This window comes from Gallus gallus, chromosome 1, assembly GCF_016699485.2.
Source record: "Gallus gallus isolate bGalGal1 chromosome 1, bGalGal1.mat.broiler.GRCg7b, whole genome shotgun sequence".
Taxonomy (NCBI): domain Eukaryota; kingdom Metazoa; phylum Chordata; class Aves; order Galliformes; family Phasianidae; genus Gallus; species Gallus gallus.
In genome coordinates, this window is record NC_052532.1 from 35990990 (window position 1) to 36009156 (window position 18167).

At 40.7% G+C, this 18167-nt stretch overlaps 1 protein-coding gene across 3 annotated transcripts in view; it reads right to left on the bottom strand.

Annotated features, from left to right (window-relative positions):
* PTPRB (protein tyrosine phosphatase, receptor type B) overlaps window positions 1-18167 on the bottom strand; it is a 66009-nt gene that overhangs the window by 25542 nt on the left and 22300 nt on the right. For all 3 annotated transcript variants that reach the window (XM_015282939.4, XM_040669493.2, XM_040669512.2), the window contains 10 exons: window positions 13979-14257; window positions 13152-13409; window positions 12278-12541; window positions 9568-9837; window positions 7571-7831; window positions 5262-5528; window positions 3704-3967; window positions 2476-2739; window positions 1257-1520; window positions 260-523 (listed from right to left, as the gene is read on the bottom strand). In XM_015282939.4, coding sequence (XP_015138425.1) covers window positions 260-523; window positions 1257-1520; window positions 2476-2739; window positions 3704-3967; window positions 5262-5528; window positions 7571-7831; window positions 9568-9837; window positions 12278-12541; window positions 13152-13409; window positions 13979-14257 — 2655 coding nt within the window. The remainder of the gene's footprint in view (window positions 1-259; window positions 524-1256; window positions 1521-2475; window positions 2740-3703; window positions 3968-5261; window positions 5529-7570; window positions 7832-9567; window positions 9838-12277; window positions 12542-13151; window positions 13410-13978; window positions 14258-18167) is intronic.

Genomic DNA, 18167 nt, shown 5'->3' on the forward strand with positions numbered 1-18167 from the left:
CTTGACCACAGCTGGCACACAGTATTTGCAGTGAGTCTTGCAGATGCATGTACTGGATGGATACAGGCGTTTGACCAGGTAGAGATGAAATTTCTATCTTCATACAAAGACACACTTGGGCTGTGAATCTGAATCCCACACACATTTACCCAGGTAAAGCTATTCATGTAACAGTTCTCAATGGCATTAATGGAGTCACACCCAGGTAGCTTCCATGACAATATAATACTATTTGCTCCTTGTCTCAAAAGAAACTTACTCGTTCTCCCAAAAGCTGCTAAGCTGTTGTGTAAGGCACCACTGTTGGATTGCACCACCACCCGGTACTGTTCCCCAGCTTCCAAATCATGAAATGTATGCTCAGAGACATCTTTGGAGACACTCCTGGAATCAAGCTGATGGTTTTGCTGAAATATAGTCACTGTGTAGGAATCAACATCTCCACCTCCAGGTGTCCAGCTCACTTTCAGGCTGTCTGTCATACCATTAGGTGAAACATTAATGTTTCTCACTGCACTTGGAACTGAAAATAAATAAAAAAGAACACAGAGACACCTGCTCAGCAAGTTCCTGGTTCATTCGAGTTTTTGAGTCCTATTTTTTTTATGGCTACAATAAACACTTCAGAGTACAAAGAGCATTTATGAGTACAAGTAATTGCACTCACAGGTAAACACAAGTAAAGCTGAAGATAGTTGTGTAGGACTCTGATGTTGCAGAAAAGCAACTCCATGTGTTTACAGCAATAGTAAAGAAAACGTAAGTAGGTTAAAAAGAAAAAAAAAAGTTTTAACATTCCTTTATATGGATAAGCTCCCTCTTTTTACAATGATACTTCACAGACATCCCGGAAAATCAAAGCCCTCTATGTACATTTAGCCATTTTGCAGTTAAAATCTCACCTACTTGTTGCAGGTAGGTAAACAGAGGTGTAAAATAGCTTAATTGATTTAGCTAGAGATACTAAGCAAACCACTGATGTGCACGAGAATAACAGAAACCCTAACACAGACATTTCAATACCATTACTACACAGTAAATCAGATTATCTGCCAACAATCAAATATTGGTGACTGTGACACTTGTTTATTAAGGGCAGATCAAGTTAGCTGATGTACTATTGTGGTTTTCAGTGAGATCTCCCAGGTTCATGACGTGTTACAGGAGCTCAAATAAGATCACGGTTCAGCCTTAATTTTCTGTGCATCATTTTTCTGCTAGAAAAGTCCCCATAAGTTCTAAATACCACATCTTACTTGTCAGGCCTTCTATGAAAGTAGCACGTTGTGCATCTCCACTGATTGTCAAGACAACAATTTTGTATAGACGTCCTGGAGTCAGAGCTGTGAACCAACACTCCTCGATGGTGTTCCCAAGGAAAATGGGTGGGAAGATCTTCATATCATTGTAGAGGAGCTGAATCTCATATTTATCAACATCACCCTCAGCCTTTGACCAAGTTACCCGCAGATCTTCTGTGCTTCTGTTACTAAGAGTCAGTCCCTTCACTGACTCCGGCACTGAAGAGGTGAAAAGAAAACTTCTTAAAACGTCATAACAAAAAATAGATAACAGCTCAGAGGTCATATTCCTGAGCTAAAACTTTTCATTCAGTTCCTTAGGAAAAGCAATAGATTGCACTTAGTTCAAAGGCTTGTTGCTTCTGGTTTGCACCATATACAGCACAGAAAGGTTCCCTTTCAGAAAAGGGAGCCCGCAGTCTATCCTCTTTAAAACAAACTCTCAAATAATGGAGCTGGCACAGTGTTTGCACTGCCAACAGAATTTGAGAAGCATCTTTATGTACAGCAAACCTGGTGCAATGAGCCCTGAGATAGTGGAGATCTAAGGCAAGCTGTTGATGCAGCACCACGCTGTGCAGTTCCTGCCTTCTGCCAGATGCAGGTCAGTTATTCTTGCCCAGCACTGCGTCTGTGTTAATAAACTTGGTGTCTTAGCACGGCTCATTAGCTTACTTGTATCACTAGGTCAAGACAGTCAGGTTGCACCCAGATACTTACTGGCTCACAACCAGCCACCTTACCACTCGTGTCCCACACTATCCAACAACTCCAGTTCATGGGGTAACTTGGGAAGAGTAAGGTGTACCTTTTTCCTCTTACACTACCATGACAAGAAAAATCCATGTCTTGTGCATCCTGACGTAGCTCAAGCATAAGTCCTAAGCTGATGTGGAAATCTGCACAACTCTGTTTTTCAGTTTTCCATGTTTCAAGATACAGCTTTCTGAGTACACAGCGCAGAGCTCTTTTTTTTTTCACTTTTCACATGTCTCTAACTTAAAAATCAGTCATAAACTCAATACTTCTTTCCATCTTTAGAATGACACAAATTCAAAGAGTCACATTCAAGATTCCTCCTATGTTAAAATCATATGAAAAATTTAAGAACAAGGTATGGTAAATAAAAGAAATTTCTTAAGCATCTCAGGATACTTCTGGGGTATTTACTTACTTGTTCTGCCAAAGACCCTCTCACTGGTTTCATATTTCCCACTCCTTGTGCTGACTGTGACACTGTACTGCCTCCCTGGAACCAGATTAGTGAATACACATTCATTTTCATCCTTTGGGACACTTTTTGTTTGGATGAAATCATTGTTGTTCTTGATGATCACTTCATAACTATCAAAAGATCCAGAGGCATGTAGCCAAGACACCTTCAAGTAGTCACTTCTGGCTGAATTGCTGACAGTAAGTCCTTGAACACCTGAAGGAACTGAAAGAAAAAAAAACCAACAAAATTAAAGATTCAGAAAGTAGTCACGTCTTTAAGTAAAAGGAGTTGCTGTAGTGGATTATATTTGTGGTAATTACCAGACGTTTCTGAGGACGTTGCACAATGCCCACAGCACGGATTTAAGCAATACTCTAACCTTCTAAGACCGTAACTGGACAGTTTCCAGTCTGGTTCACATTATATGTCAATGGTCTGCTTTTCCAATTTTCAGTCTTTGTGAACAACTGTGTCAGTTTTGCTTATAGCAGAGAGTTCCACACATCGACATGGAATTTGCTTCTCCTCATTTATATGGCTGTCCCTTGGATTTTCACTTATGTTGTGAGAAAGCTAAAATAGCACTTACTGCACTAACTTAATAGTCTTTGTGATCTTAACACTTCTTACCATGCTTTCTTTATTCTACTGGTTTACAAAGTGTAAAGTCCCAGTCTTAATCTTTGAGGAAGTTTTGAAAAGTTTTCCATAATTATGGCCACCCTTGTCTGACATTTCTCTATTCTGAGCATTGCATAATCAAAAACAACATGGAAGTAACATGGATGTCACTCATTTATGTGACACCTTACTAACATTTCAGTAGTTATCTCCTATTCCTTGCTTTCAGCATCCGCATAACTTATCTGGGAGATGCTCTGCAGGATATATTTCAAGAGTCACGTAGAGGGCTTAAGAGCAAGAAAATGCACTTGAGACTTAACAGATACATGATTTCTGGTCATTCACTAGAACTGACACTCAACTTCTATTCACACTAATGTCATTCTGTATGACATAAAGCAGCAATAGGGACATAAGAATAAGACAGTCAGTAAAGTTGTAATTTTATGGTTTGATTCTCCAGCCCCTAATCATACATCACAGTTTGGACAGGTATTCATGTATTACTAATAAGGGCTATCCAAAGTTGTGGTGACAGGATTTACTCAAAGGCTCTACTTACCTGTTCGTTCTCGACTGAAGGAATGATTTTCATACTTCCCACTCTTTGTGGTTATCATCACATTATAAAGTGTCCCAGGTGTAAGGCTGCTGAAAGAGCACTCACTGAGAGACTTGGAAATGGTGAGAGTCTGAATAATCTGGTCATCATGAGACAGTGTTACCAAGTAACTGTCTACATCTCCAGAAGCTGGCAGCCAAGAAACACTGAGGTAGTCACTGCGACCTGAGTTATTTACTGTTACTCCGGTCACACTGGAAGGAACTGTGCAACAAAAAGGAAAGAAAACAAAACAGAGGAGCTTTAATTAGTCGATTCTTATTGCTGAGGATGCCTGGAACACAACCTTGTAAAATAAGCCACCTGGGAATCTGAGGACTAGGGAGCTCTGCACTGATTCCCACTCACCAGCAGTCATCTGCTCTTTTGAACACTGAGGGGAGTCTTTGGTGGCACCATCCCAACACTTCTAAAATTTCACAAGATGAGATAACCTCTGAAAGTGCCATTCATCACTAGCAGCAGTAACTACTGATGCTTGTTTGAAGCATGAATGTGTTTCATTTACAGTGAGTTCTCTGACGCCTAGTGGACAAAATATGAATGCAATTTGTTTTTCAAGCAAGCAAGGTGAGATCAAAGGTTCCACGCGGCCAGAACTTTCATCAGTTTCAGGTACAAAACTATCAAGAGTTATTACAGAGGCAGGCTTACACCATAAGTAACTGCTCTATCTTCAGTGGACTCTGATATACTGAACTGACTTACCTCAGTAGAGGAGCTGGTTGTCAGTTATCGTAGTCAAAATTATTAGATTTCACAATATATGTATATATATTTGAAAGTCTTTTAGTGTTACTCTTCTACAATGGTTTTTATTTTTCTTTCTACTTGAAAATAGTTGTCTTCAAGGAGAACGCTGGAACAAACTGCAAAATGCCCTGCCTTTGCCAGCTTCACATAAAGGGTGAAATTGCACTGCATTGTCAACTTGTCAGTCCATTCATTATCCAAAGAACTGCCACTACATTTCACAGGTAATTAAGCTTATATAATTTGATGCAATAGTAAAATCTATCCCATGCTGCATAGCAGGGCCTCATAAACAGTAAGTATCACTGGTGGACATTCTTTAATGGTAGAGGAAAAGAACATGTCATGAAACTGAGATCCAAATTCATCCCACCGCCTTCAGGCAGCTAATTTGCATGCCACAGTAAGAAGCAATCGCCTATACTGCTACATAGTCAGTACAACAAGAAAGGCCTTCCAAGGAGCAATTCACCCACCACAGCTGTACATCACAAGCATGGCATATTTTTTCTTGAATATAAAATGGTCCTGCTGTAGAGAGTTCCTACTGTAGGCAGAGCAGATAGCTCCACAAAGTAACGTAACCTGAATCTGGATCCACAACGTGTCTGAGCTTACATACAAGAAGCATGTATTGAGACCCATGTATTTCTCAAGTCCCAATCCAGTGGCTTAGCTGCAAGACTCTTTAATAAATTTGCGTTCTAAGAATTTAAAAAGACTTGCTGGAGTATTTCTTTTTTACCTGTTCTCCCCTCTGCAATTGTTTGCCTTGAAGATATCCCCCCGCTGACAGTGGTGACAACAACTGAATAGAGTCCTCCAGGTTTCAGGGGATAGAAGTGGTATTCATTGGTTTCACTGGGAACAGTTTCATTCTTAATGACAACATTCTCATGAATCAGTAGTACTTGATATGAGTCTACATCTCCCAGTGCTTTTGTCCAGTTGGTGAACAAGCTGTTGGTTGATCCCTGACTTGCCACAGTCAGACCGGTCACTTGGGCTGGCACTGCAAAGCAAAATGTCATTATGTTACTGAAGAGAAACAAAATAAAACACTCGCCCCCGAAATAACCCAAGTTTAGTCACTGTGAGGAAGTACATCGAAAGAGCTTTCCAATTTGGAGCCAGACTCAACAGCACTAATAATAACCTGTAGACTGCTTCCTGTCTGATGGGATGTGGTCTATGGGAAACTACGGTACAGAAATGTCTCTCAGGCTTCAGCACAGCTTTTCTTGGTCAGACCAAAATGCCTCAGGATCAGAGAACTGGAAGAGGCAACATGTTATAAATACCATTAAATAAAACCCATCAATTTAGGAAATCATTTGTTTTTGAGAAGATAATTTCAAATACAGCCTTTCATTCTTCCCTTGCCTTCCTAGTCTCCATCTCTTATTCCTATTAAATGGCAAACCAGTTTGATGAATGACTCAGACAGTCATCTGTACTTCAAAGAACTCTATGTCAAGACTCTTTCATTTCACAGGGTAATGAGATGGAGGGTTTTGTTTTACCTTTTTATGTCAGAAATCTGCAAGATAATAGCTTTAAACAAACAAAACTTTTGTTTAAGCATAAGCTAGTGAGCTCAGATAGACCAAAAAGGAAAAAGTACAGAAAGAAATATTTAGCAGAAATTCTCCTGAAAATAGTTACTTCTGCTTATATGACCAAGCACAACTGAAATAAATAGTCCTTTTTCTTTGTAAAATATGATTGCAAGCTTCTTGTTTCATATCAGCCTTTTTGCATATGCAGTACTGGATTAGCTATCATCAATAAAAGCTAGAAAATCAGGCACATAGCTGAAAAAAGGCAAATGCTGTCCAATAAACTGGAAACAGAAACTCCACCTTTTTTTCTAATGCTGTCACAACATAATCAGATCCACCAAAACACAGAAGTGACAGGTTTCTCCGCTAAAGATACTTTTATCGTTATCTCAGGCTTCACTGAAAGCTGACCAACCTATGTAAGACCTACTTCTGTCATACTTAGAGCATTATTTTGAAAGTCAAGTAATTTGTCCTTCTGAGAAAAAAAAAAAATCAGAGGTCTGGAATGCTTATTAAAACCTGCATACAAATTTATTGATGTTCCTCCTTTATTTCTTTGAACGTAATGCTGACACATTACCCCCGCGTGATGTGTTTTCAGGCACTGATTTGTATTAGTGAAGTGGTACACTGTAACCTCTGTGCTTAAACAGGCCATCTAAAGGGGCGTTAGGCAGAAGGAAGTATAACCTCAGCTATTCAATCACATACCAGAGAAATTAAAGTTTAAGTCAAACTCTTAAGGAATCAGAAGGAGTTGCAACACTTCAGTGAGGACCACTATCAAGTCGTAAGCATGGTTAGGTTCATACACCAGCAGCTTGCTTTCTCTTGGGCTTTGCCAGACCAAAGCAATATTTTAAGACTTTGTTAGCAGTGAAGAATGCATAAGTCAAGCACAGCAAAGGAACACATATGGTTTAAAACTTGCACACGTGCACAAAATTAGCACCCTGTAGGGGGTGGGAATGGAACTTCACTTGTGTCACAGTCATCATTCTAAGTAACAGATACGGAGTTTGGAATCAGATGAGCAGAGAGAATCAAAATATCTTTTCAAGGTCACATATGTTTTTTGTCTGTCAACCTTGGAATGCTCCCCCTAAATCAACATTTTCCTTTGTGGCTTTTTTCCAGATGATACATGCTTTTAATCAAGGAAGTGACCTTCCCTAAGATACTCAGTGAAAATTGTTCTTCTTACATGGGATCTTTTGTTAATGTAGATTGATCTGATATGACACAATATTTCAGAGAGCAGTTTTGCCAGAAATTACATATCTATTTTCCAAAAACTTTAAATGAATACTGCAAGGTATCCGGGAGTCAGAAATGAGAGACTAGAAATGTAGCTCCTCTGCTGAACAAGCAAACATAAATTGAAGAGTTTTGATATTTAGACACTGAATTCATCCAGCTCACTACAAAGCAACCGAAGTGGATGACAGTTAACAGAAGTAAAGATCAAAATAGATTGACAGGACAGTACCCGTTCTTCCTTCCACTGAAGTCCAATTACTTAAAATCCCACTGATGGTAGTGACTGTTGCTGTGTATTTTCTTCCAGGTACCAACTCGTTGAAAGTAAATTCTTTAGCTTCTTTTCCAAGCCCTTTTTTTATGACAGTAAGATCTCTGTCTCCCAGTGAAACCACATAGCTGTCCCATTCTGCAACAGGGGTCACCCACATGACGCTAAGCGAAGATTCATTAGCATGCTTTACACGGAGTTGGAGAACAGGCTCTGGAGCTGCAGAAGTACATAAATATCACAGGAACATGCCTTGTAGTAAGCATATGTATACATCTCAAGCTGCTGTAAAGAATCAAACTAGAAATGTAACAGTAACAGAATTAATGAAGAGGAGATTCTTTACCTTTCTTAGGAAGCCTGTCTTACAAATACAGCATTTGTGCTGTTCTTTCAGCAATGGGCTGTGGCAGCAGACTTCAGCAATGCATTACGGATGCAATGCTGAGGCTTAAAGGTTTAAACTTATACCAGGATATATATTATAGTGTGAATAGAAATTCAGTGAAGTCAGTAAGCCTACTCTGGAACCATGGATGTTAGACAGGGCTATAAAACTTTTGTACCATAAAACACATCTAGGTCAATTTAGCCATGACAAACAAGGATGTAAATTATAGGGTCAGAGTGACATTGATTCTGTACTGGTTTATATCTCAGTGAAGGTGGGAGAGACTCCAAACTTACAGTTGTATAAAAGAAGAAATTGACCTTTCTGCAGTGAATTTGTGTATGTGTGCATACATGTATGCACTCATAAACAACAGAGCGCATGTCACCTAACGTAGTCCCCGATCTGATTTTGTCCCTCTTATAATGAAATCCAATTCATGTTCCAAGAGTGCAGGCTGACTGAAGAGAAAATTAAATGATAACAGGGACTAATACCTGTTTCCTAACATGTAGACTATGTACTTGAATGTGGATTCGTCACAGTTGTGATACGCTCACTGCATATACCGTTTATTGGACGACGTTCTCATCTCTTAGTCAAAAATAACACTACAAGCTAAAGTTTTGTGTAACTTATATCAAAGTAAGCAAGACAAAAATCTGTTCTGGTAGATCAAATTGGTGAGAAGTTAGAGAAAATTTCAGTTCTGCAGCTTCTACTGGTCCTGCCACTGTGCAAAATCAACAAAATGAGATCCTCATGGAGTGATAAGTAAGAGCATAGCAGGAAAGGTGGCCACCAAAAATGATGAGGATGAAGTTGGGTGGTCCCATCTTATCACACATTCTTCTGTGAGGTAAGACAGCCTTGACTCCTGCTTGACACTCCTTCTTCTCCAAGTCTTCTTGTCCTCTAAGCTGCACTTTTTTGTATTCACAGAGCAGAACAATTAACAATTACTTCTTAAGTTTGAAGCAATCAGATGTGGCTTTGACCAACATGCTCCAAAAAAATCCATTAATGTCACTGCAGTGTATATGGCTTTCTTTTGAATAGGCTCACTTGAACTAGCACCATTTTCTTTATGGACCACAAGTACAAGAATTATGATATTATGGAACAGCCAGTCTAGTGTACACCTTAGCCAGCTTTAGTTAACACTGTTGATACTAATTAGTCATCCAGATCTGCAAGGAAACCAGTTTCCCATCGACTATACTGGTGAACAATTCAGGAAGTTCTATACTGCTATATTTAAAGAACTACAGAGGGTACCTGTAACAGATACAAAATGTAACTGAAATGTTGTGCATCTAGTGTTATGCCTCAGTCTTGACAAAATGGTGATTTTCCAGAAGTTTCATTAATGTATTTATCATGAAAATAACTCCTGAAAGTTTCCATAGAAGTGCTAAAATAACTATTTTTGTTGCTTACAAGGGAGTTTTTTTTATATTTATTAATTGTGACACTTATTTGTAGACTCCCAAGCACTACATCTTTCTGACTGCTTGCAGAGCCAAGTTTTGTATTTTCATGCTTCCCGGATAAGCACACTGACCTGTTCTCCCTGTGCAGCTAGCTCTGCTCTGCAAATCACCACTCTCCACAACGACCTCAACTTCATACTGCCTGCCTGGGATGAGGCCCACATCACGGACGAGGTACTCAGTCACGTTCTTTCCCAGGGTGGTGTTGAGCACCAGGGCAGAGTGGTTCCAGAGGAGCAGATGGTACCGCTCCAAGTCACCCGCAGGGGGCAGCCAGTTCACTCGCAGAGTCCTCAACCAGCCACCTCCACCGGCTTTCAGCTCAGAAACCTTCTGGGGAACTGAAACACAGAGATGGAGAGAGTCATTGTCAAGTGGGGGATTTCGGGCAAGACATAACTGGACACTGGCATGACATGCCTCACAGCACAGCTACTGTAGTGGAACTCAGATCAGTTAAGGCAGCCTGAGGGGTCCTGTAACAAAGGGAGGTGCTCTTTTTGAAGACATTTGTACTCTCCCCCCTGCACAGATCACTCCCATTTTCACTCTTGGTTTCTGACAAAATAAATTCTCTTCTTAGCATAGGGAAAATCTCCCCTGTACACCTCTAAGATGCATCCTGCAGGTTTCAGTTAGCTTCCCAACTGTTTCCTGGAGTTAATTAAGTTTACTTAGAAATTGTATATCAATTTTTTAAAGTTAAGGCCAAATTTCCATCACTACAGGCCAAACTGGTCTCAACAACAGAAATGTAAAGCCTAACAGCTTCTTCCACAAATGCCTTATATGTCCTAGACCTCTCACATGTAAGGCAAAAAGGTTCTAATCTCAGTTCATTACAGCATTCACTCAGTCTGTCCCTCCACTTGAAAGATCCTGAACTTGCTCAGCCTTCCTGCCCTTCTGATGTTGGGTCTCACTGGAATAGGGCTCTGGCAGCCCTGACTACTGAAACTTCTCTGATTTTCATGGAATAATTAAATACTAACTACACCAAGCAGATACTGTTAGATGCAGATCTTCAGCTTAGGATACCTATAACTTACTCTTAAGACACTCCAAGATGACCACTGGAGCCCTGAGACCATCACTAAATATTAATTGTAAACAGCAAGACTAGAATCATGCTCTTATTTATGCAATGGCTTAGTTAATTGCTCAGTACCTAGAAATAATTGAACAATTTCTAACAACAGCACAAAATACTTACCAGTTTCATTTCCCACAGGCATAGCTAGATATCAAACCTAGATCTCCCACATCCCAGAAAATATGGGATATATGTTTCAATTGCTGAGTGAATGGATAAAAGCATTAAGCACTTTGTTAGGAATACCACTGTACTTAGATCAGGTAAAGGTCAGGCCTGTCACACTGGCTGGGCATCATTACGCCCTTATGATAGAAAGCTTCAGCCCCTGAGACGTCCATTTTCCTTGCCCCAACATTCCTCAGTAGGTTCCATTGTCACAGGCACCCTCTCAACACAGTGTGACATGTGTTATCTTCTCTGCTACACGTCTTTCCTTATGAGTTACAGAGGGATCCTAAGAGTTCACACCCCTTCAGTGTCTGTAGACCTGAACGCCAAGCTTTATAAATCTTTCTTTAGGCCACAAAATGTCTGCTGACATGACTGTTTTCAAAGCTCTTGGTGTCTACGGAAAAGAAAGGTCAAGGGAAGGGGCTGCACATGATCAGCACCTTTTGAAAAGAGACCTCTACGTTCCCAGCTGGGTCTAGTACTGGGTTTAGGTCACAAATTTGGGGATCACAGGTTTTAGACCTGAAGCTCTCCCTTCAAAGGGAAGTAAAAGTTAATGGTCCTAATGGTCACTAACAGTAAGCTAGACAAACAAAATCAACATACATAAAACTGGTCCTGCTTTGCACTTTCTGGACTTTAAGGGCTTTTCAAGTACCATCCCACCACATGCTATTGCATTTAGAATGAGGTAGAAGCTAGATATGTCAAGGATGTTCCTGCCTTTCACAGGGGTTGTTTAGTTGCAAATTACAAATATTCTTTAAAATAAGTACTCTCTCACATACACACAATTTATATTCATTTGCTCTGAATTTATTAACAATTTATGTATGCTTTCTTCTTCTATTTATATATTTCTCCCATCTAAATTCTACTTGGGTTGGGCTGGTGTGGAGGAGATTATATGCCTCTGTGGCAAGTAGGGCTACAGGAGAAGTATGACAGTTTTTCTAATTCAGAACTCATATGAGAGATGCCTGAGAGAAAATTACACTTCTGAAAGAAGACAAATAAAATACAATCCAGCTCTACTCAGACTGCCACACACCTTCCTTAGTCCATGCTGCTGTCAGCAAAGAAAGCTGAGACCTAATGTTTTCCTATTTGAAAATTTGTGTCTGGAGCAAGAGATAGTATTAGAACATGGAAAATTACTTAAAAATCCAATAACAATTTGACTATGTGCAGACTTCCCTGTAATGTAACTCATTTTACATATTATGCTGAGTTGAACACAAGGCATAGAATACTGTAGAACAGTTTTGTAACAGATTCACCCAACTGTAAGATCCCAAAATACTCTACTGTTTCCTGGTCCCAAGGTATGCTGTAGCTGCTTCTGGCTGCCACATTAACTGTTACCAAGGAGCAGTAAGGAGTACTCTAGGAACAATACTGAGCTCTTTATCTTATTTTGCCTAGAATCCAAATCATTTTTACTCCTGAGATGACTTTCTTCAAGGACAAAAATAGCATTGGTTGAAATGTTCTTACTGAAGCAGAAGACTTACATGTTCTGCCAGTTGCCATCTTATCAGTAAACAGTTCACCACTGATTGTGCGGGCGGTAATCTGATAGAGACGTCCTGGAGTTAGTTTGTCAAAGTGAGTCTCTGTGACCGCTGGCTGTAAAGTTTTGACTTCTTTAACTGATCTAAGATGAGACAGAGTGATGTTATAGAAATCGACGCCTCCTGAAGGTCTTCGCCACTTAACTTTTAAAGTATCGAAGCTGTCATCATTAGTCACTGTCAAATCTAAGACTTCAGCTGGGGCTAAAAAAGAGACAATAAGAAAGAAAGAGAATAGAACATTTCAACCATAGTACTTCTCTGTGGAATTAAAAAAAAAAAAAAACCCTCTCAATTTTCTCGATTTTGAAGTTCTTAACCTGCTTTGCATTTTTTTCCACTAGCTTTTCAGAAGTGTAGCTATTTCATAGTCCAGAGTAAAAAGGCCATGGATAATATTTTTAGCTCAAATTACAAACTCTAAGTATCAGAGAGTCATATAATCACCAGGGTTGGAGAATACCTCCAAGATCATCTAGACCAACCACCAATATTTCCCCACTAAACCATGTCCTTTAGAACAACATCTAATCATCCAAGGATGGTGACTTGACCACCTCCCTGGGCAGCCTGTTCCAATGCCTGACCACTCTTAGGAAATTTTTCCTAATATCTGAAGTGACCCTCCCCTAGCGCAACTTGAGGCTATTCCCTCTAGTCCTATCCTATTCTATTCTCTTTCTAGGAAATACCCTATTCTATTTCCTAGAAACACCTGTCTAGGGTAACTCAGCCATTTGTTATTCTTACGTATGTTCTAATATTGCTAGATTATTAGCTTCTTGTTCTGTTGTGAAAAATTCTGAAATCATACCTGTCCTAACTATTCGAAAAGCAGTGCTCTCCAGTTCTGCAGCTTGGGTTATCACAGAGAGGTTATACAGATGTCCTGCCGTAAGCCCAGAAAAAATGTAAGAAGTCAGAGGATTTTCTTGATGACTCTCATGAACAGTGCCATGATTATCAAATAACACCAGCTTGTACAGATCCACATGCCCAGAGCCAGGAGACCAAGAAGCATGGATACTGTCTGTCTTGACAATAACCTGGATGTTCTTCACAGGGGATGGCACTGTTGGAATAAAAAAAAACAACACATGCTTAAGGCCTAATGGCCATCTCCACAATTTCAGCAACTTTGAACAGGTATACTTTTGAAATATGTTGAGCTCTTTTAGGGTTAGTGAAAATCTAACCCCAGACTTATGACCAAATAGATAACAACAACATTCCTCCATTCCTAGCAAATGCTTTGTTACATTAGTTGGTCATGTTTTCTTCACAGAATTGCAGGGGTTGGAAGGGACTTCAGGAGATCAACAAGTCCAAACTGCCTGCCAAAGCAGGTACCATACAATAGGTCACACAGGTAGGTGTCCAGACGGGTCTTCAATACCTCCATAGAAGGAGACTCCACAACCTCTCTGGAAAACCTGTTCCAGTGCTCTGTCACCCTTACTGTAAAGTTCTTCTGCATACTTGCATGGAACTTCCTATGTTCATGTCTATTTATAATCAATAGATATACATATATATATTGCCAGGTAGAAGAATTATATGAATTTGCTAATTTTTAAGCACAGAACTTCAACATATTGTAAGTGGTATTACTCAGATGAGCTACAGTAAAGGAAGTCCTACCAGTAGATCCATTTATGCGAAATTCCGGGGTACTCTTATTTCCAGCAACTGCAGTGAGGACAATGTTGTATTTATTCCCAGGGACCAGGCCAGTAAAAGTTTCTTCGGTTTTTGAAAATCTTCCTGGTATGGAGGATTCTTGTAGCTTTTTATTACTGTGATCAAATACTACTATATTATACAAGTCCACCTTTCCTGGAGAAGGATCCCATCGAACCTGTAAACTTGTGAATGTTGTTTTCTCCTTATTAATTTCAAAACGAGGTGGTGGTAAAGGATCTGTAGTTAAAACAAAAAACAAACAAGCAAAAACCAATAGCAACAAATAAAAAAAATAAGAAAGAAAACATAAACCAGATATCTTACATTGGGACTGTGAAAAGGTTCATATAGTACTAAAAAAGCAAACAAACTTCCACAACTATCTCTTTTTGTCATCATCCTGTCAGTGCTCTTCAAAAAGTCTTCTCCATTTCTGAAAAACAAATTACTGAAATCTGCCTTCAAGAGATACTCAGTGCCTCAGTATAATGTAGCTTTAAAGGTACAACGGTACCATTGGCTTTCATTTCCAAGCTTCCTAGCATTCACACATAAACACTTTATCACTAAATCAGCAAAAGGACCACAATTCTTTGTTTTTCCTATTTCCTTCAATCACTTACAATAGAATAAGTATGCTTTTTTGGTGTAGTATCGTTTATAGAAATTCAAGAAACACAAACAGTACACTAGACAAACATTTAAGAAAAATTTGATAATAATAATAACTTAATTATAACTATTTCTCAGAAAAATATTCTGTGGTTATTATGTTGCTTATTAAGTGGATCTCAAGTAAAATCACCTGAAAAATACACTCTGAAGGGATGCCAAACATTCACCACAAGACTGGTTGTTTGTATTCTCCTTGTATATTTCATCTCTCACAAGACTTCATACAAATCCAAAGAAATGCACTATATGTCTATGTATTAAGATGTTGACATCTCTATCTCCCAATAAGGTTAAACAATTGCATAATAAAAAGATTTGTTAATACAACCCAATGTAGAAACTCAAGTATTCACAAGCCAGGAAGTAAAAGAATAAAGGCTTCCCAACAACTGAACAACTAAATGTGGCTTCAACGGGAGTATGCTCTTTGCTATTCTTGCTAGCAAGAGTGGAAAGGACATCCGTTTTTTGCTGTGGAAATGATATCGGTGACAGGGTTTCAACGATCAGCATCTCCCTCGTAAGGCGAGCTCGAAATTAGGAAGGTGAGAAAGGGGGAAGGTTAACAAACAGTCCTGTGAAGGTTAATAAACAAAGGCTATGGGGTGATGTGATGGGGTGGGATCAGAATATCAACAAAATCGTGACTGAGCAGGGTCACCTGTAGCACTTGCAGGTTAGCAAGGATATGTCTACAGTGCACCATTATAGAGAAATATCCCAGACACTTTCTAGGAACACAACATACTGGGTCAAGCATCCTAAGTGGCTGTACACTAAAGAAAGCAGTATGGGGAACAGACAAGATGAATAAGAGATTGGAATCATGGAGATGTGGCAGGATGACTCTCATGACTGGAGAGTTGTAGTGGAAGGATGCAGGCTCTTTACAAAGGACAGGCAGAAGTGACAAGGAAGGGATATCACCCTGCATAGATGGAGCTCTTGCTGGGGGATGGATAGGGAGCCAACTGAGAGCTTATGGGTTAGGATTAGGGGGAGGACAAGGCCAAGCCTCATTATAGTGGGGATATTCCACAGGCCACCCAAGAAGACCATGTGAACGAGGCTCTCTATAGACAGACAGAAGCAATCTTATGTTCACAAGTACTGGTCCTCATGGGGGACCATCTGGGTTTTGGAGGGAAAACAATGTAGGGCATAAACAATCCAGGAGGTTCTTGGAATGTATTAATGGTAACTTTCTTCTTCACATGATAGAAGGATCAACAAGGAGAGGTGCTGTGCTGGACCTCATTCACACTAACAAGGAGGGGCAGGCTGGTGGAGAATGTGAAGGTCAAGAGCAGCCTTGGCTACAGAGACAGTGATATAGCAGAGTTCAAGGTCCTCATGACAGTGAGGAGTGCACACAGCAAGCTCAGAACCCTTGACTTCAGGAGAGCAGACTTTGACCTCTTTGGGGATTCGCTTGGTAGAGTTCCATGGAATAAATCCCTAGAAGGAAGAGAGGCTCAAGAAAGCTGGTTAATATTTAAGGATCAGCTCTTCCAAATTCAAGAATGCATCCCAACAGAGAGGAAGTCAGGCAAAAATGCCAGGATGTCTGTATGGATGAACAAGGAGCTCATGGACAAACTCAAACACAAAAACGAAGCAAGGCTAGAAGAAACAACAATTAACCTGGGAGGAATACAGAGATATTGTGGGATTGAATACACCCTTAGCCAGTTTTCAGATGACACCAAGCTGAGTGGTGCAGCTGACACACTAGAGGAAAGGGATGCTATCCAGAGGGACCTGGATAGGCTTGAGAGGTAGGCCCATGCCAATCTCATTAAGTTCAACAAGGCCAAGTGCAAGGTTCTGCATCTGGGCAACCTCAATCACAGATACAAGCTGGGTGGAGAATGGCTTGAGAGCAGCCCTGAGGAGAAGGATCTGAGTGTGTCAACTAATGACAGATTCAACATGAGCCAGCAATGTGCACTTGGAGCCCAGAAGGCCGACTGTATCCTGGGCTGCATCAAGAGAAGTGTGACCAGCAGACTGAAGGAGGCAATTCTACCTCTCTACTCTGCTCTTGTGAGATCCCACCTGGAATACTGCATCCATTTCTGGACCCCTCAACACAAGAAGGACATGCAGTCATTAGAGCGTGTCCAGAGGAGGGCCATGAAGATGATCAGAGGGTTGGAGCACCTCCTCTCTGAGGACAGGCTAAGAAAGCTAGGGCTCTTCAGACTGGAGAAGAGAAGGCTCCGAGATCTCTTAGTGGCCTTCCAGTACCTGAAAGGGGCCTACATGGAATCTCGGGAAGGACTTTATATAAGGGCATGTAGCGACAGGACAAGAGGGAATGGTTTTAAACTGGAAGAGGGTAGATTTAGACTAGATATCAGGAATAAATTGTTTACTGTGAGGGTGGTGAGACACTGAACAGGTTGCCCAGAGAGGCTGTGAATGCCCCCTCCCTGGAAGCATTCAAGGTGAGGCTGGATGGGGCTTTGAGCAACCTGGTCTAGAGGGAGGTGTCCCTGACTTTAGCAGGGGGGTTGGAACTAGATGATCTTAAAGGACCCTTCCAACCCAAAACATTCTGATTCAGTGATTGTCAGATCATCCAGGGAAGGCATTAGGAAAGCTAAAGCCCTAACAGAATTTAATTTGGCCTGGGACGTTGAGGACAACAAGAAGGGCTTCAACATGTACATCAGTTACAAAAGGAAGACTAGGGAAAATGTGAGCCCACTATGAAATGAAACCAGAGAGCAGGTTACACAGGACAGTGAGAAGGCCGAGGCACCGAATGCGTTCTTTGCCTCAGCCTGTACAGCAAGACTGTCTTTAAAGAATCTCAGGTCACAGAGACTAGGGTGAATGGCTTGGAACAGGATCAGGTTAGGGAATAATTAAGCAAAATGGACATTCTCAAGTTCACAGGCCAAGGTAGGATGCACCAAGGATTGCCGAGGGAGCTTGCAGATGTGACTGCAAGGCTGTGGCTGATCTTAGCAACAGGGAGAAATGCCCAAAGACTAGAGGAAAGCAAACGTCATTCCTATCTTCATGAAGGGCAGGAAGGAGAGCATGAAGAATTACAGGTCAGTCAGCCTCACCTCAATCCCCGGGAAGGTGACCAAACAGGTAATCCCGGAAACCATTTCCAGGCACACAAAGGAGAAAAGAGTCATCAGGAGCAGTCAGCAGGGATTCATCAAGGGGAAGTCACACCTAACCAACCTGATACATTTCTATAATGACATGCCCAATCTGATGGATGAGAGGAGAGCAGTGGATATTGTTTTCCTGGACTTTAGTGAGACCTTTGACAACATCCTCCATAAGATCCCCATAAAGAAGTACGGGCTGGATGGGCAGATAAGTGAGGCAGATAAAAAACTGGCTGAATGCTCAGGCCCATAGGGTAGTGTTCAGTGGCACAAAGACTAGTTAAAGTTCAGTAATGATCAGAGTACTCCAGGCATCAGTACTGGGTCCAGCTCTGTTT